At 42.2% G+C, this 20333-nt stretch overlaps 1 protein-coding gene across 7 annotated transcripts in view; it reads left to right on the forward strand.

The window, feature by feature from the left end:
- Positions 1 to 16092, forward strand: part of SYT7 (synaptotagmin 7) — a 542375-nt gene extending 526283 nt beyond the window's left edge. For all 7 annotated transcript variants that reach the window (XM_069740295.1, XM_069740293.1, XM_069740294.1 and 4 more), the window contains 3 exons: positions 422 to 536; positions 5986 to 6185; positions 14512 to 16092. In XM_069740295.1, the coding sequence (XP_069596396.1) occupies positions 422 to 536; positions 5986 to 6185; positions 14512 to 14616 (420 nt within the window). In that variant the 3' untranslated portion in view covers positions 14617 to 16092. The remainder of the gene's footprint in view (positions 1 to 421; positions 537 to 5985; positions 6186 to 14511) is intronic.
- The last annotated feature ends 4241 nt before the right edge of the window (positions 16093 to 20333 follow it).

Below are 20333 nucleotides of genomic sequence, written 5' to 3' on the forward strand. Positions count from 1 at the left end.
TTAAAAAAAAAGTCAGATTTCCCCTGTAAAGAAAGATGGCAGCCCAATAGATAATGGAAGAAGGCAGCACTATACACAGATAAGACTCTGAATACAACTCCAATGGTTTCTGGTAGAGCGAATCTATGTAGATACTTTTCTGACCGATGCTTTATAAAGCGCACACAGTCTGATGTACAATCCATACAGAAGAATGTGTATGCCCATTATTTTCCTTTTTCAGACAGCTAATGACTGAAACTTCTATTTTAGGATTGTTGCTGACATTTCTAGGATGGTAAGACTCTCCCCTAGGATCAGAGAATACTATTGGACTTTTCAATGAATGAGCACAACTCCTGTCAATCCGGCACATCTAGAATAAAATAAACCTTAATCAAAATTCCAATCTTGTTCATTTCATGTTATTTGTGTATTGCAGGGAAGTCGAGGTGAATTGCTGCTGTCGCTTTGTTATAACCCCTCAGCTAACTCAATCATTGTCAATATCATCAAAGCCCGGAATTTAAAAGCCATGGATATCGGGGGAACCTCAGGTCTGTACAAGCCTCAAACAAAACCCTTTTCACGTTTGCTTTTATACAGATTTTTGAGAAAGCCTTTTATAATCAGGGACGAGGAAAAAAAAAAACCCTCTCGTGCAATGAACCAACATTCTCATACCAGTGCTAAAGCGGCAGAATAGAGCAGTAGCGACATGTAACATAATGCCCAACGGTACTGGTCTATAAAATTAATATTCCCAGAATAGACTACAGTCATTAAAAAACTGAGAACGCCTTTGAATTCTATGGTTTTACAGCACATAATAAAAAAAAGAAAAGGTATTTTTTGGTCCCTTCAATTGCCTGCAGATCGGTGGGGGCCAGGAGTTCACAGCTATTGCCGGAGGGCGCACAATGCGGAGTACGCTTTCTACTGTGCGCACTCTGGCAAGAGCTGCGAGCCCCTGGCTCCTGAGCTAAGTACTTCTCAGCGGTCTTTTGAGCAATCTGCACCTAATTAAAAGGACAAAATAATTATATTACATTATTTTTGCAAACATTTGGTTATTCTTTTTAACAAAAACTAGTCCAAAATCCAAAACATAGAGGGAAAATTAAGTTCACCTCTGAATCAACAGCTTGTTTTCTACATGAATTAATCAGTTTCTCGTGTCATTCTGGAGTAATTTTGGACCACTCTTCTTTAACAACATTGCTCAAAGAGGTTTCTTCAAGTTCTTATCTTCAGGAGCACACCGCTTCCCTGCCTCCCAGCTTCCTGCTTGCCAAGGAGGGTTGTGCAATTCTGAAAATTGACAATTAAGCTGCTGGCCCAAACTGCACAGTCTGTGCTGTTACAAGCAGAGGCAGCTTTGCCTCTGCAGTACCGGAGGAGCGCAGGGACACTGAAGCTGCCCATATCCTGTGATATGGATAGTGACGCTTGCAAGTGGAATACCAAACAGGAGACTGAACCAGACTTGCCTAGGAGACTGACCACCTCTGAGACGGCCGGTAATAAGCAGTAAGCTATAGGATTAAAAAATCATGTTTTTGAGAATAAAGATAATTTTTATTAAGTGGTAAATTGCAAAATATCTTAATTTTACAAACACTTTACAATGTTACTCATTAAAAAGATGACACAACCCCTTTAAAGAGGACCTTTTATTATTTTTTTTTATGTTAAACTGGACACAGGATATAATAGTGGCTGCAGAGCGGAATAAAGCATTTTTTTATTTATCTTCTCCATTGCGAAAATATTGGATAACTAATGAGTTAACCTTTTTTTAGTCCAAGTGGATGTTATCAGATAGTTTTCATTTTCATGGGGTTAGGATTAGGGTATGATGTATGATTTTGTCTAATCATAAGCAGGCAGCAACACACAATGGAAAGAACATGCCCCCTCCATATCTTAGAGCAGGTTTCTCCGTGTGTGAGATGTATAATGACAGACAATCCTGATCTCTTTGTCTAACTTCTTGCTTCATTCAGTGTGGGGGACAGGCAGTGCAGCTGAGTTTAGCTGTGTCACATTACAAAGCAGCACCTTGATTATTTTCTTTTAGCCATTCTGATGTACAATTGCTGGTGTTTGCGATCATTGTCCTGGTGCATGACCACATTTCAAAACAAGATTTAGCTATTGGATAGATGGCTCTATCTTTGAATCTAGAATACTTTGGCATAGAAGAGTTTAGGGTCAACTCCATAATTGCAAGGTGTCCAGGTCCTGTAGCTGCAAAACAAGCCAAAATTCTCACACCTCCACCACTGAGTTTGACAGCTGGTATGAGGTTTTTTGCTAGTATGCTTTTTGGCTTTCACCAAACATGGTGCAGGATATTATGTCTAAATATCTCTACTTTGGTCTCATTTGTCCAAAGAACATTGTTCCAGAAGTCTTGTGGGTTGTTCAGACGTAACTTTGTGCTGCCAAATTCTTTTTAGAAAGAATAAGCTTTTTCTTAGCAACCCTTCCAAACACACCATACTTGTTCATTCTTTTTTCTAGTTATATTGTTATGAATGTGAACATGTATCATGGTAACGGAGGCCTACAGAGTCTGAGCTTTAGCTTTTTGGGTCTTTTGCAATTTCTTTAAGGAGTATTGCTCAGTCTGACCTTGGTGTTAATTTGCTGAGACATTCCCTCCTGGGAAGATTGTCATCTATCCTGAATGTTTGCCACTAGAATAATCTTTCTCATTGTACAATGATGAACTCCAAATTAATTGGAAGTGGCCTTATAACCCTTCCCAGATTGATGGTCAGCACCAACAATTGCTTCTCTAAGATCATTACTGAATTCTTTCCTCCTTGGCATTAGGGTATCACGTGCCCGCATGCTTCAGACCAGCATTCTGCCAAAACTTCTGCTTTTCTAGAGGTAGTCATTCTTGGTGATGAACAAGTACTGAAGAACATTTGCTTAGCAGCACTTGGCTGATACTTACCCGCTTAATTCTTATGTATGCAGTAAAGGAGTACTACATTTTTCACACAGCCTAGTTTTTTTTTTAAATAAATAATGACACAGTGTACTTTAGTATATGTTGTTGTTCACATTAGGTATAATTACTTAAAGACCTTCTAAAGACCACATTTTTTTTATTATGGCCTGATACGTAAAACCATAGAATTCAAAGAGGGTACATCTTGTTTTTCTCATGACTGCACATACTTGAAAAGGAGCACAATGCAAAGTATGTATGGACCTTTTTTATGAAATACTAGTATTATAGAAGTGAAATTTGACAAAGTAAAACTTATGAGTACATGAGGTCCTATATTTTCACCCAAAGAAGATATGCTTCAGTAGGAGAATACCTCCATAAAACAACATCTGAAGGAACATGTCTTGACTTAAATATTAGGGGCACAGACATTCAATATGTGGCCATATATTAATACGAGCGCTGGAGTATGGATCAATACTTGTTTCTTTGTTTCCATTTAAGTTAAAGAGGTATTCCTATCATAGACAATAATGGCATCCACCCAATAATAGCAACTGCAGAATAAGGTACCCCTGTCCTGCCTGGTGAGGTGGCTAAAATCTGCTACATGCAGACAAGGGATGAATGGAGAGGTGCCCACCCATGTGCATGTCACTCTCCATTCATTTCTATAGGAGTTACAGAAACAAAATCTCCAGGATAGAATCAGACTAATATGGCATATCATTTGGATATGGCATAAATGGGAATACTATTCTTTAACACCTTCCCGACATCTGATGTACATGTGTGGCAGATGTCAGGTGGGTGTGCATCTTTGGAGCAAGCACAGGAGCTGAAACTGCACCATATATGGTGGATGCCGGCTGTATTATACAGCTAGAACCTTCCTCTAACAGCAACAATCGGACCTACCGCCAGTGGCTGCTTTTAGACCACCTAAATGCCAGTGTCAAACTTTGACAGTGATGAGATACAGGGCAGGAGACCGATCCCACGAATTGCCATGTTACTTACTGGTAGGGATGAGTGAACGTGCTGAGATAAGGTGTTATCTGAGCATGCTCATGTGCTAACCGAGTGATTTTGGCGTGTTCTAAAACCATGTTCGAGACCCCCTATTGCTGCATGACTCGCGGCTGATCAACAGCCGCAACACATGCAGGGATTTGCACACCGTAATAAAACCCCCAAAACTAAAAATAATGGCAGTATTGAACTTTTTTCGTCATTTCTTCCCATTTGGAATTGTTTTTTCAGTGCATTACGGTAAAGTAAATGGTGTCATTCAAAATGAAGTTCGTCATAAAATAAGCCTTTATACAGACAGAAAAATAAAAAGCGGTAGAAGGTGAGGAGGAAAAAACAAGAGTGCAAAAAAAAAATTGTTATGTCTGCAATAGGTTAAGATTATAATAAATAATAATAATAATAATAATGTGCAGACTAGACCAAAATGAATGGGAAGAAACAATATATGCCTCATAACTCAGTTGTTTGCACCCTTTTGAGGAAATCTCAATCCTAAATGTAATGCCTCTATTCCTTTATTGGTTTATCGGCGATTAACTTAAAAAGCCATTAAAACTTTTGACGCTTTGTTCATGTGATGCATCATAATCATGCAGTTACAATTTAGCACAGCTGTTTCATCTAATTTAGGAGTTTTGGCAGCCATTTTTAGTTTTATACCGTAGTGCTCCAGCATTAGACCTCATGCATATAACGGTATTATAGTTCCCCATATTCTACTGAGCCATGATCTGGAGCCCACAGGGTCCTCCGGGATCCTATTCTACCTCCGTATGCCTCTCACTTCACACAGATTGTAGTCAGTAGGTTTTATTAGTGGAGAATACCTACATAATGTGGCACTGTAGAGTGCATCATACACGTAGAGTGACTATGGCTTTGTAATTAAGACCTACCGGGGCATTGGATGCCTTTGTAAAATCTTATGCAGGAAGCCTCATTTGCAATGTGGTGAGAGCGCACGCTGGCTACGAGGTTGTGCTAGCGGCCTTTAGGCACCCTGTGTCCCGCCATGGTGTGCTTCCATGAGTATAGCATGGAAATACCGATGTGGAGGATTGATTATTTCTAGACATGAGCGGATCTAACCAGATTAAAATTCGCTAAATTGTGTGGATTTTACTGGGGAATTTGGTTCTCAGCTAATTTATTCTCTGTCTATTGAATGCTCCTTAGTATGCTCTGGGGTCTGGAGTGACCCCAATGTGTAAAAAATGTAAGATGAAATAAATAAAAAAACACCAACTTGTACTAACTTCACCATTCAGCTCATTGCACATGACTCTGCACCCTCCTTACCGCCACCGTGCACTAGAACCTCAGAGATGTGTGCTATGCTGGGACTTCTGGCCATGACTAAGCCCGGGACGTCCCTGCACATGTGCATAGATGTCCCGAGCCTAGTCAAAGTGATAAGTCCCACCTGAGAGTAAGATCATGGTGCATGCCGAGACGTCACAACGTCTCCACGACCTTACAACGCACATGCACAGAGATGGCCAGGGTCTAGTCATGGCCGGAAGTCCTGGCCTAGAGTGCACATCCTAAGGTTCTGGCACACATCATGATATCATAACTTATCTTACACTCTGCTCACTCTGGGCCATGACTTCCAGCTGCAACATCCCTGAAAACGTAGACCCTGCTTCTGTTATGGGACAAAGGAAAGGAGAAGTCTTAGCTCAGGTTGCCTTATAACATGCCACATGGACAATGTGAACATGCACAGATAGACGCACAGCCTGGGAGTCATATTCCTTTTTTTCTTACAAATGTGCCAAAATGTGTCTTTCTTATAGTTGCTGAAATTGGAAAGTAGTGAGCTGAGACATAAAAGGTCGCTCAGTTTTAATTTTTCTATATAGAGTTACTTCCCTTTATTTTTCTAATAGATGCATTACGGTAATTAGTGGAGAACGTAGATCAGTAAAGGAAAATAAAAATGGAGGAAAACCATTTTGGTTTTTTAAGGTTATTGATTTTGTTAATTTTCTGTTTTACAGACCCTTATGTTAAAGTTTGGCTCATGTATAAGGATAAGAGGGTTGAGAAGAAAAAAACAGTGGTCATGAAGCGGTGTTTAAATCCTATCTTTAATGAATCTTTCATCTTTGATATACCCACTGAGAAACTTAGGGAAACAACGATCATCATAACTGTCATGGACAAAGACAAGCTTAGTCGTAATGATGTAATCGGCAAGGTAAGAAACATTGTTGTGCAAAAGTTTTAGGAAAGTGTGGAAAAATGCTGCTGTGTAAAAATGCTTAAAAAAAGAGTATTTTTTCCAATTAACATAATGCAACGTGAATGAACAAAAGAAAAAATCTAAACAAAATCAAAACTTGGTGTGACCAGTGCCAGCAAAATAACGTCAAAGTATCAATTCTTCTCGATAAACTTGTACACACTTTTTAAAGGAACTTGACAGGGAGGTTATTCCAAACATATTGTAGAACTAACCACAGATCTATGGTTGAAAGGTTGCGCGATCCTTCTATCTCCTCATCTAATTCCAGACTGACTGGATGATATTGAGATCAGGGCTATTTTGGGACCATATCATCACTTGCAGGACTCATTGTTTTTCTTTTAAGTTGAAGATAGTTTTTAAAAGTGTTCTCCAAGAATCTGATAAAATGTACCCATAAGGGTACCGTCACACTATACGATTTACCTACGATTACGACCAGCGATACGACCTGGCCGTGATCGTTGGTAAGTCGTAGTGTGGTCGCTGGAGAGCTGTCACACAGACAGCTCTCCAGCGACCAACGATGCCGAGGTCCCCGGGTAACCAGGGTAAACATCAGGTTACTAAGCGCAGGACCGCGCTTAGTAACCCGATGTTTACCCTGGTTACCAGCGTAAAAAAAAACAAACAGTACATACTTACATTCCGGTGTCTGTCCCTTGCCGTCTGCTTCCCGCACTCACTGACTGCCGGCCGTAAAGTGAAAGCAGAGCACAGCGGTGACGTCACCGCTGTGCTCTGCTTTGACTTTACGGCCGGCAGTCAGTGAGTGCGGGAAGCAGACGGCAAGGGACCTGACGGACACCGGAATGTAAGTATGTAATGTTTGTTTTTTTTTACATTTACGCTGGTAACCAGGGTAAACATCGGGTTACTAAGCGCGGTCCTGCGCTTAGTAACCCGATGTTTACCCTGGTTACAAGTGAACGCATCGCTAGATCGGTGTCACACACACCCATCCAGCGATGACAGCGGGAGATCCAGCGACGAAAGAATGTTCCAAACGATCTGCTACGACGTACGATTCTCAGCAGGATCCCTGATCGCTGCTGCGTGTCAGACACAGCGATATCGAATGGATATCGCTGGAACGTCACGAATCGTACCGTCGTAGCGATCAAAATGGCACTGTGTGACGGTACCCTAAGGAAATTCAAATGGCAGGCAATCCTAGTCATGTGTCAGGAAAGACTGAATGAACATAGGTCCCGAGACCTGTGCCTCAACTGACAGAAGATTAGTATTGTAAGCACACATTAAGGTGGACTGCCGAAGAAAGGCTGTTATGGTAGAAGAAATATATCTTCTACTTAGCTGGCTGTTCATGGAGGGCTGAGGCTGGAAAAGAAATCCTTTGGTCTCAGCCAACCAAGGAGACGATTTGTTTCTTCTGATGTCACAGCTCTTCTCCTTGGCTTATGAAGGTATACAGTGGGGCAAAAAAGTATTTAGTCAGTCAGCAATAGTGCAAGTTCCAACACTTAAAAAGATGAGAGGCGTCTGTAATTTACATCATAGGTAGACCTCAACTATGGGAGACAAACTAAGAAAAAAAAATCCAGAAAATCACATTGTCTGTTTTTTTTAACATTTTATTTGCTTATTATGGTGGAAAATAAGTATTTGGTCAGAAACAAACAATCAAGATTTCTGTCTCTCACAGACCTGTAACTTCTTCTTTAAGAGTCTCCTCTTTCCTCCACTCATTACCTGTAGTAATGGCACCTGTTTAAACTTGTTATCAGTATAAAAAGACTCCTGTGCACACCCTCAAACAGTCTGACTCCAAACTCCACTATGTTGAAGACCAAAGAGCTGTCAAAGGACACCAGAAACAAAATTGTAGCCCTGCACCAGGCTGGGAAGACTGAATCTGCAATAGCCAACCAGCTTGGAGTGAAGAAATCAACAGTGGGAGCAATAATTAGAAAATAGAAGACATACAAGACCACTGATAATCTCCCTCGATCTGGGGCTCCACGCAAAATCCCACCCCGTGGGGTCAGAATGATCACAAGAACGGTGAGCAAAAATCCCAGAACCACGCGGGGGGACCTAGTGAATGAACTACAGAGAGCTGGGACCAATGTAACAAGGCCTACCATAAGTAACACACTACGCCACCATGGACTCAGATCCTGCAGTGCCAGACGTGTCCCACTGCTTAAGCCAGTACATGTCCGGGCCCATCTGAAGTTTGCTAGAGAGCATTTGGATGATCCAGAGGAGTTTTGGGAGAATGTCCTATGGTCTGATGAAACCAAACTGGAACTGTTTGGTAGAAACACAACTTGCCGTGTTTGGAGGAAAAAGAATACTGAGTTGCATCCATCAAACACCATACCTACTGTAAAGCATGGTGGTGGAAACATCATGCTTTGGGGCTGTTTCTCTGCAAAGGGGCCAGGACGACTGATCCGGGTACATGAAAGAATGAATGGGGCCATGTATCGTGAGATTTTGAGTGCAAACCTCCTTCCATCAGCAAGGGCATTGAAGATGAAACGTGGCTGGGTCTTTCAACATGACAATGATCCAAAGCACCCCGCCAGGGCAACGAAGGAGTGGCTTCGTAAGAAGCATTTCAAGGTCCTGGAGTGGCCTAGCCAGTCTCCAGATCTCAACCCTATAGAAAACCTTTGGAGGGAGTTGAAAGTCCGTGTTGCCAAGCGAAAAGCCAAAAACATCACTGCTCTAGAGGAGATCTGCATGGAGGAATGGGCCAACATACCAACAACAGTGTGTGGCAGCCTTGTGAAGACTTACAGAAAACGTTTGACCTCTGTCATTGCCAACAAAGGATGTATTACAAAGTATTGAGATGAAATTTTGTTTCTGACCAAATACTTATTTTCCACCATAATATGCAAAAAAAATGATAAAAAAACAGAAAATGTGATTTTCTGGATTTTTTTTTCTCAGTTTGTCTCCCATAGTTGAGGTCTACCTATGATGTAAATTACAGACGCCTCTCATCTTTTTAAGTGGTGGAACTTGCACTATTGCTGACTGACTAAATACTTTTTTGCCCCACTGTATGTGTTTATGATACTAATCTTCTGATAGTTAAGAAACAGGTCTTGGGAGCTATGTTTTTTCATAACATGTGACTAGGATGGGCTGTTGTTTGAATTACATGATGTAACCATTTTATTGCATTCTTGGAGAACCTCTTTAATGACATTGTTTTTATATTTGGGATCATTGTCCTACTGCAGAATAAGTTTATAGCCAATTTGATGCCTCCCTGATGGCATTGTGTGATGGATAAGTAGACACCAAGAAATGGGCAATGTTGAGAACCATGGATGCAGATGAAAGGCATATCCTGCTTACTTCCCTTTGAAGTTGGAAGATGTTCAGCAGGGCCATCAGTCCAGAAATGGCAGCAGTCAGTGGGGCCCAGCTAAACCCATCTAGTGTTTGGAGAATATTGGCCAGAAGTGGTCTTCATTGAAGAATTGTGGCCAAAATCCATACCATCGATATGGAAACAAGGAAAGAGACTCAAGTATGCATGAAAACCTAGGTGCAGGGGTACAGAAAAATGGCAGCATATGCTCTGAACTAGAGTCAAAATGTAAAATATGTGGCTGTTATGAAAGCAGTTTGCTCTTGGAAATCCTGGAGAGTGGTCAAATAATGAGTATCTGCAGTAAAGCACGATGGAGGGTGTGACGTCACAGCATTTAATCTTAATTATCCAGACATCTATTTTCAGTAAGTCTGAAAAGACTTCTATCTTTATGTTCACTCTTGTAAGTTGAATTTATATTTGTAAGTTGATAAATGGTTATTATTTACCTCTTTTATCAGCTCCTACAGTTTTTTGCACTGTTATCTTTGCAAAGCAGGAATGCAGCGTTACTGGACAATGATATTTGCGGATATATTGATCACACATTATTCCAGGCCATGCAATTTGTTGACTTCCAAACATTGAAGGATAAACTAAATAATCAAACATTGCAATTTAATCTAATTACCCCTTCCTCCTGACCTGTGAATAATGGCTTGAAGAACAGTTGTGAACCATAAAAAGGTGATATGCCTCTGTAACAATATACATCCAGTCATCCAAGAGACCTAAGGCCCCGTCACACTTAGCGACGCTAAAGCGATCCCGACAACGATACGACCTGTCAGGGATCGTTGCTGCGTCGCTATGTGGTCGCTGGTGAGATGTCAAACAGTGAGATCTCCCCAACGACGCAGCAGCGATGTGGCGACCTGTAGCGACCTGTACAACGATGTCACATGGCAGCTATTTCATGACGATTCAGACCTCAATGAGGGACGTCCTGTCAACGAGGTCGTTGGTAAGGTGTCAAACACAGCGATGTGTGCTACCCAGCGGGACCTCAACGATCAAAAAAAGGTCCAGGCCATTCCGACACGACCAGCGATCTCACAGCAGGTCGCTGCTACGTGTCAAACATAGCGAGATCGCTACTGAGGTCGCTGTTGCATCACAAAACTTGTGACTCAGCAGCGATCTCGCTAGCGATCTCGCTTAGTGTGAAGCACCCCTTAGAGATTCAAAGAACCAGAGACTCTTTACAAAACCACAGCCAGGGACACTCTACATGATAGCTGCCAGATCATGGGCAATCACAGGGGACACAGATTCAACATTCTACAGGAAGCCAGCTTAGGGGACCACTTCCTCCGGGTGAAAGAATATAGATCTGCTCCATTGACCATCACTGAACCCATGGATACATTTGGGAAAGCCTGGCTTAGGACCCACCAGTCACCAGGCTCCATGGAGATCTTCGGAGCAGCCAGGTTGTGACCCTCCAGTCACCTGGCCTTGTACCTCAATGGACTGTCGCCTTCCTAACCTTGTCGTTACCTCCTCTCTGTGCATGCCGCAGGTGGGGGTAGTCAGCTCTGGAAGCTCTGAAGTCACAGCTGCTCTTATCCCAGCGAGTCAATGGAAGGGTGAGACTCTGTAATTTTGCACCATTTTGGTATTTGCTGGGACTGTTCTATATGTTATTGTGTGTTGGTAGTTCAATAAATTATTGCAACACTGTTTTACCGTCACCCTGTGTTGCCTGAGTAGTATTATGCCCACAGTAAAAGGAGAGCGGGCGTTCAGTGGGATGATCCCTGGTCCATGTGGTCTCGAGCCAGCGGACTGGAGCACCCACAGACTACCGTCTCTCCACAGAGGGTCATTGCAATTTTGGGGCTGCATTTAAGCAAATGAAGTTGGGAATTTAGTCAGGATTAATGAAATCCTCAATGCTGAGAAATACAAGCAGGTATTTATCCATCATGCAATACATCAGGGAAAGGTCTGATTGGCTCCAAATTTTGTAGCTGGACCACAACCCCAAACATGCAGCAAATGTCTTTAAGAAATAACTTCAGCATAAAGAAGAACAAAGGAGTCATGGAACTGTTGATATGGCCCCCCCAAAGCCCAGATCCCAACATCATCGAATCTGTCTGGGTTAACATGAAGAGAAAGAAAGATTAGAGGATAGTTCTCCAAGATGTTTTGAACAACCTCCCTGTTGAGTTCCTTCAAAAACTGTGTCCAGGTGTACCTGGAATTGATGCTGTTTTGAAGGCAAAGGGTGTTAACACCAATTATTGATTTGAATCAGATTTCTCTTTTGTTCATTCACTTTGCCTTTCTTTTATTTGATAAAAATAAACTATTAACAGTATTTTTGAAAGTATTCATACTTTCCAGCATTTTTTCCATATCTGCCGAAAATGTTTGCAAAGTACTGTATGTTCACATTAGTATTGCCTAGCCCCCCCAACAAAATATTTTAATTATTTTAATTGAATTGACATTTTTTGTAAAGTAACTATTTTCATAGTAAAGGGTATTGGTTCATCACACAAAATAAACACCGATGGGTAGGTTCACGCTAAAGGGGACGTCATGTCAGTGACTAAGGAGCAATAACCATGACAGCTCTAGCAGACACACTGTTTGTCACTCCCCAAGGCAGAAGTAGACGTCACTTACATCTTATGTTAAGTATTTTTGTACCCATTTTCATTATAAGTAATTGGACCAGAAGGATCTGGGCTTCAATATAAAATGTGTTTAAAGGATTTATATATGAGAGTGGGGGATTGTAAAGGAATACATGGCAAGGCAGTGATGGGATTTTCATTACACAATGACAGATGAGGTGGGCAACTGCAGCATTTTACTTGGATAGGGGAGAAGACAGGAGAGTTAATTGGATGCCAAATATGAGGGAGTTGTGAGCGGATGAAAATTAAGAGGAGACATTAGAAACTGTCTGTAGCTAATTGTTAAGAAAAAAAGGCAGAAATTACAATGTGGTTTTGTCTTTCAGTTTTGTGGTAATAAAAAAGTAGTAAGGATTGTGAATAATTTATTAGAATATTTAACTTTTTATATCTGTAGCTATCAGGGTGCTAATTATCAGATCTTGCTTGCCTGTTTTTTGGCTCAACTCTATTAGGGCAGAGTAGTTTAGCTACAATGTCTACAGAGAATCCGAGGTAGTCTGAGACAGACCCCCTCTCTCTCATTGGTGCAGGCTGACCCTCTCCAAATTGCCTGTTAAAGACATTGTCCATTACGTAGACAACTTCTTGTCATACCCCTCGCTTAGGCTAGGTTCACATTGCGTTAGTGGGTATCCGCTAACGAACTCCATTACATGGCGCAATTGTCAATTGCTAACGGATCGCTAACGCATCGCAAACGTATGCCTTTTTTGGCATGCGTCTGCGATGTGCCGTTAGTTTCGGACGGACCTCGAACGCTGCTTGCAGCGTTCAGGGTCCATTCCTCACTAGCGCAGATTGGGCACCTGCGCTAGCGGGATTGCCGAACGCAATCCCTTTTTGGACATTGCGTTAGCGCAATCCATTAGCGTATCCGCTAAACGGATTGCACTAATGCAATGTGAACCTAGCCTTAGCCCTAATTAAAATAATAAAACTTCTATTCACCTTCCATGCTGGCGCCATTCCCACACCATTTCGGCACTAGGGCTAACGTGCTGTTGCTGTGACACGTAATACCGACACCCATCAGCGCTGCCGTCACTCTCCCTGCCTTTAGACAAATTGAACATGAAGAGGAAGTCCGAAGGTGGAGACAGTGACACCAGTGCTGATTGGGCGCGGGCATCACGTGTCACAACACTGCCCCAGAGAGAGCGAGGGCCAACACTGCAGGACAACGCCTTTAAGTATAAGCACAAGTCTATCACAGTCATGGTCACCATGAAGTCAGTGCATTGAGGGAAGGTTTCTACTACAGCAAGTGCAAGGTGAATATTCTTTCACAGGGATTCTCTAAGATAAATCTGGAAATCCAGGTTGTGCCAATATACATGCTGTCCTATCTCCTCTCTAGAATGGGCAGGAAGAAACCTTTCTTAGGTCTGCTGCATTACGTAATCCCAAGTAAATACTATTTTACAGGCATCATTTGGAATACGACCCCTGGGACACCCACCAATCCAGAAAACCGTGTCTCTTCTGTGTCTCTTCTGAATGGAACAGTGGCAACCATGTGTGCTGCAACTCCATTTATTGTTATGTGAGTGGCGAAGACCAGCCAAGCACCGCTATCTCCGGTGGTCCCATTTAGGCCACGTTCAAACGTTCAGTATTTTACCTCAGTATTTTACCTCAGTATATGTAAGCCAAAACCAGTAGTGGGACAATCAGAGGAAAAGTATAACAGAAATACATCACAACTTCGTTATTTATCACCCACTCCTGGTTTTAGCTTACAAATATTGAGGTAAAATACTGAACATGTGAATGTGGCCTAAGAGTGAAAGAAGCCGTAGTGTGCATGATCGACCACCGCTTCATTGAAACGGGGCTTGTCAGAGCCCTGGTTCTCAGGATCGGTGGGGTTCTCAGTGGTCGGATTACTAGCTATCAAGAAGCAATTCCCTATCCCATTTCAAACTTGAGAATACCTCTTTTAAAAACTTAATCAGTTCAAAACTTGATTTTTAAGTATTCTTGAAAGCCAGCCTGTGTATCCCACTATCGTTATATATTAAAAGGATTCTTAACCATAAGTTGAGGAACTTCTGTCCCTTCACTTATCATTTTTAACAGGAATGTGGGGCAGAAGACCGTGTGGTGTTTTTAAAGCAGCATAAAACCCATGGAAGCCTTGAGACATACAACAGTCCTATTGCCAGCAGTAATCTCTTGGCCCATGAGGGCTTCTAGTTTACTATGAGTTTGAAGATTTAAGATGGTCTTTCTATATATTGTCTAACTAATAACATCCTGTCTGCAGATCTACCTATCTTGGAAGAGTGGTCCTGGAGAGGTGAAGCACTGGAAAGATATGATATCTCATCCAAGAACAGCTGTAGCACAATGGCACCAACTCAAGGCCTGAGCTTGTTTTTTTTCTGCATTCTGATCTCCTGCAGTCTTCGGTTACCTCCAACTAAACCAATGCATTGGCCACGCTCTTACTGTCTGCACAAACACAGCCTGCAGGCTTGCATAAGGAATTGCCAGCTTGGGACTTTAGGTAACAGGATGCCCCTGGGCCACCTGTGCCATCTGCAGCTCCTCAACAAGGATTGTGCTCTAAAACTGTCCATATATTTGTTATACCAGACACAGCTGCGATTTTCCTTCTGGCTTCATATGGAGCGGCACTACTTCCCAACACAGTGTTACAGAGACGCTGAGAAGGGCAGGACGGGAACCTCCCGTAGGGAACCTCTCTCTCTCTGGACGGCCAAGCCTGCAAACTTTCCATGGCTTCTACAAATACATGTTAGCCTCCAGAGCACTGTAGTGTGCATAAGGTGGTTAGCAATGTAACAACTCACTTTTTGTAGTGGTGCGAAGGTGCGATGAACCCTAGAATTCTTTTCAGGGTTTGTTTTTCTTTATAGAAAGCAAAGATAAAGGCAATACCTGTGTTATTGCGTCTTAGACACCTCCCCATGTACCGTTTCATGGAACATGGAGGTAGAATTAGGGTGGATTCTGCTCCACAGGCTCTTTACTGTACGTGTGTGGTTGTCGGTGTCCAATGTGCATACAGCAATGTGTGATTGTGCGTATGTTTGTACGTGTGGGTGTTCTGTTTCTCAAAGCTCACCCCTTTCCTTACCATCTTCCCTTTTCGCAGGCTGGGATGATGCTTTGGTGCACCTGCGCATCTTCGTACCGTGATTCTTTGTAGCTTAATTTGATCGTTGCCTCCTTTTTTTTTTAATTTTGAATTCAGTTTTTCACTAAATAGGTTATTTTTCAGAGTTTCGCTAAAAAAAATATAAAAAGTTTGTTTTTTTTAAGAAAAAAAAGTCACAGACATTGTTGAGTAGAAAGGAGAAATTGTGTTCCGAAGTTTTCATTGTTGTCTAGAAACCATTAATATTGGGTAGCCATGTTTTGCTGCCATTGAGGACCGCAGTGCATTGGTTTCAGCCCTCTATGGCAGCAGGAAATTTATTGTTTGAGCCAAAGAGGACGCAACCTTGTCATGAAACATGGAGCTCAGTATTCCCAGCCCCCTGGAAGGAAGGATGAGTCTCTGGCCCTGTCCCCTTCTCTCCTGGTGATTACGTGGTGTAACCTTTATGTATCAGGGTCCCCCTTGCCTTTTGAGCATCACCAGCCATTTAGTCTTCCAGGATGAGGCCTTGGACTTCCAACAGGGCCTCTGATTCTACAGGCTCCAGAGTCCCATGTATAAAGTTAAAACTGAGTTGTAAGTATGACATACCGATTATGGTGTCTGTGTGAAAACAAGGGGAAAAAACCCATTGTACCCGTTAAAAGTGAATTCTTCTCACTAGTTTAATTGGATAAATCTGAACTAAGATTAAATAAAAGCTGTAAAATCTGAACACAAGTTATTAATGGTGTTGAGAATGGTGTTGGGCATTCATAAATCACAATAGTAGTTGTTCATGTCTAGCCAACTGCTACATAAATAGTACACAAATCATTGTAATTGTTTGGTATCCGACAAGCATTCAAAGAAATGTTGACCTTTCCGTCTCATTAGCTACTGGCCTAAATTGGCATAGTCCTTTCTGGTTAATGATAATAAGTAGCCCTGTTGTACTTTAGGCTACGTTCACATTTGCGTTCTGCCGGGCTGGTCGGGCGCAGCCGCGGCGACGCATGCGCCATGCGCCCCTATATTTAACATGGGGGCGCATGGACATGCGTTTGCATGCGTTTTGCGATGCATGCGTCTTTTGTGCCGCAAGCTTTAGGGCGCAGAGGACGCAGCAAGATGCTTTTTTTTTTGCGTCCAAAATCCGGAAAAAAAAGGACGCATGCGTCGCAAAACTATGCGTTTTGCATGCGTTCTTGTTTGCGTTGTGCGTTGCGTGGCCGACGCAGCCCCGCACAACGCAAATGTGAACGTAGCCTTAGATTCCATTTTGCACGCTGATACTACAAGGTGGGGAACTATTTAGAATTTTCTATATTAATCTGATTTAAAATGTGATCTGTAACAGAGCAATGTCAGTGGAAACCGGGCAACTCTTAAAAGGACTTCTACAGACAAACTTTGCAGAGGCCACTCCATTTAGCAGGTCCCAGGGAACCCTGGCCTTCATCCTTTATCCTGTCCATAGGGATCTGGGCTTGCACAGAGCACTCTAGGTCAATGGAGCGGGCTAGCAGAGAATAATCAAAATGCCAGGCCAGAACCAAAGGGTAATAGTCAGGAGCAAAATTAAGAGGAAGTTGGATAGTCAAAATAAAAGCTGAGGTCAGGAATAGGAAAAAAAACAGGCTGATTCAGAGCTAAGGCCGGGGTCAAACTTGCGTGCGCAATGCGAGAAACTCGAATGAGTCTCGCATCAATACCCGACACTGCTGCCGCCACTTGGGACTGGAGTGTGCGGCTGCATGCATTTCTATGCAGCTGAACGCTCCGGTCCGAACCGCCGGTGGCAGTGCCAAGTATTGACGCGAGAGACTCATGCGAATTTCTCGCATTGCACACGCAAGTTTGACCCCGGCCTATGAAAGAGGAGTGAACCAAAGTTAGGGAAACCTGTAACTGGCAACTGGAATCAGATTACTAGGGGTTTTAAACAGAATATGGCACTACCAAAGTTTCACCGCAAAGAGAAAGTAAGATAACAATGCTCAAGTATTTACCCACAAGCTCCATGCCTAGAAGGTACCACAAGTTCCAGAACTGCTCTAGCGTCACCCTTTTTCATAATGAATGTGCTGGAGCCACACATGCGGAGGTAGGAGTAAGCTCGAATTTGGATGTTACATGATCAAATTTTCATCTAAGCACAGAGAAACTAATAACTTATGAAAAAGCACATATATTTTCATTCATATATTGATTAACCTTCTCCTTAAATTCCTTTAAAAAAAAATCAGCATTCTATGCGGAACCTGGGAATTGGAACTAGGAAATACAGATGTTACTATGAACTACATAGGGTTGCCAACTTAACTTTTTATTTTTTCGAGACAGCTTATCAAAAAATCTCAGACAGACAATATTTTATTTATAAGGATGAGGACCATTGCTGTCAAAATTATTTGTATAAGTTTCTTCAAAAATTCACGTGCGCCTTAAATTTTTTTTAACGGACAAGGCAAAAAGTGCTCTATTTTTATGGACTGTACCGGAATTTCTGGATGGTTGGCAACCCTAGAACAGCAGCAATAAAGTGAAAAAATAATAGTGCTATACAGCTGAGTTCACTGATTAACTGCAGCGCTGGCGACATGACGTCAATGTAACAGAAAGCAGACTCCAGGAGCAGCAGCAGAGACCCGGTGCTGGACCCAGAGAGGGTGAAAAGAACAGCTTGCTTGGTTTTTCATCAAGTTGCACCTGGGTACACAGGTTTCCTGAAAAATGGAAGCATCTTGTAAAGGGTAATTGAAAGAGAGCAAGTTATCACCTATCCATGGGATTGCTGGGAGTCCAACCACTGGGACCTTGAGAAATTCTAGATATCGGGATCTGCAGATACCAGTCAGTGATCAGTACCATAGACAATATATTGAGAAGAGGTTGAGCATGCTCATATCACTCCACCCAAAAATGGCTGTACAGAGCCTTGTTCTCGGGTTCCAGAAGCCCCACTCTAGAGATCGCTGGGGCACCCAGTGGTTGAATACTTAGCAATCGGTAAGTTACAGATAGCTTACTCTCTTGGGAATAGCTCTTTAATTGTGAAATATGCAATGAAGGTCCGTGAACCTGAGTAGTCCCTCAAACATTGGCCCCGTAACACCTGCGTGGCCGACCTCCACTGGTAAATAAAGTGATTTCCCAATTTACTGCCATCAATCATTCGACACAAACCTACAGCTTGTACACATTAAGGTGGCCATGCAATTAAAATCTAACAAGCTGATCTTCCTTTCCTCTGACACCTGTCATCGGTGGAGAGTTGGAAGACCCCAATAAACAGTAAACAGCCAATCAAAATTAAACTGAGAGGTCTGAATGACATTATTCTCATATATATGGCCAACATTTTCATGGGGATTTCTTTCCATTGGACATACTTTTTGTCATTCGCTCCTGGGGAAAGTAACTATAGTGTTGAATTCTTTTTTTTCCATTTTCTACTCGATCTTCTCCAATTATATAGTATGTTATATTTAATCTGTTTTGCTGATGAGCATTGCTAACCCAAAAATCCCCTTTGATCATATATTATATCTATTCCCTTGATATATGCAGCAAATTGTAAGGCTGAACATGTGGTATTTGTTAAATATACAGTTTCCCATATGGATATGATTTATTTTTGTACGCCCCCAAAAAAAAACAGAACAGGGTTCACAAACTTTCTAGCATAACTATAGTAACACTTTGAGCATCTTGTACATAAAAAGCCCAGGAGACCCAAGTACATCACCACAGCAGTGTAATCCAGATGCTTTTTGATAATTTTCTTGCTAAAATCTTATGACCATTTGAAGGGTTTCCATGTTCAAGTGTTTGCAATTACTTTACAGTATTCTGCTAAATCGTAACTACCGTATGTAAAAACAGATCTTCAATCAAAATGACAAAACACTTTGCAAGGATACAGGTAAGTAACATTTTGGGTGGTATGATCAATCCCCCGGAGTCACTGTTAGGGCAGGTGCAGACGAGAGTATTTTAGGTCAAATGGCGATTTGACAAAACATCAGATTGCACTCAGACCAATGTTATTCTATGGGTTTGTGCACATGTCCGATTTTTTTCCATGGACAGAGACTGTGTGAGTACAAAAAAAAAAAAAAAAAAAATCGCTATTCGGATCACACTCTGCCATACCAGTCAATGAGTGCATGGGAAACATCAGACTGCACTCAGGTGACATTTGAGTACAAGTCCAATATCCGTGCACTGACAGAATGGAGAAGATGGAGAAATGATTTTCTCCATCTTCTCTACATCTGTCCTAATCGGAACACACTATGATCAAACTCTGATCATTATTTGGTCAAAGTGTCATTTGCATAATCGGATGAGAGATTCTATGGCAGTCTGGACCTGCCTTTATTTTACATACATCTTGACTTGTCGAAGAGCTGTGGCTCTCAACCAAGTTCTGGAAAAGGGATCATTAAAGGGAACCTGTCACCTGAATTTGGCGGGAGCGGTTTTCGGTCATATGGGCGGAGTTTTCAGGTGTTTGATTCACCCTTTCCTTACCCGCTGGCTGCATGCTGGCCGCAATATTGGATTGAAGTTCATTCTCTGTCCTCCGTAGTACAGCAAGATTGCCTTGTGCAGGCGTGTACTATGGAGGACAGAGAATGAACTTCAATCCAATATTGAGGCCAGCATGCAGCCAGCGGGTAAGGAAAGGGTGAATCAAACACCCGAAAACTCCACCCATATGACCGAAAACCGGTCCCACCAAATTCAGGTGACAGGTTCCCTTTAATTCTCTGCTGAGAACCATTTATTTTGGCTCTCGAGTCTCGACAAACTATGGACTCAACATGGAAAGTCAATTTCTGGTTGGTTGATAAGAGTCTTACCTTTTACCTCTTTTTTAACCCCTTTCCAACATCGGGCATAATAATACGCCGATGTCAGACTCCGTTCCTTTGATGTGGGCTCCAGCACTGAGCCCACATCTTTTCCGGCAC

The sequence above is a fragment of the Ranitomeya imitator genome, chromosome 9 (assembly GCF_032444005.1).
Source record: "Ranitomeya imitator isolate aRanImi1 chromosome 9, aRanImi1.pri, whole genome shotgun sequence".
Classification (NCBI taxonomy): domain Eukaryota; kingdom Metazoa; phylum Chordata; class Amphibia; order Anura; family Dendrobatidae; genus Ranitomeya; species Ranitomeya imitator.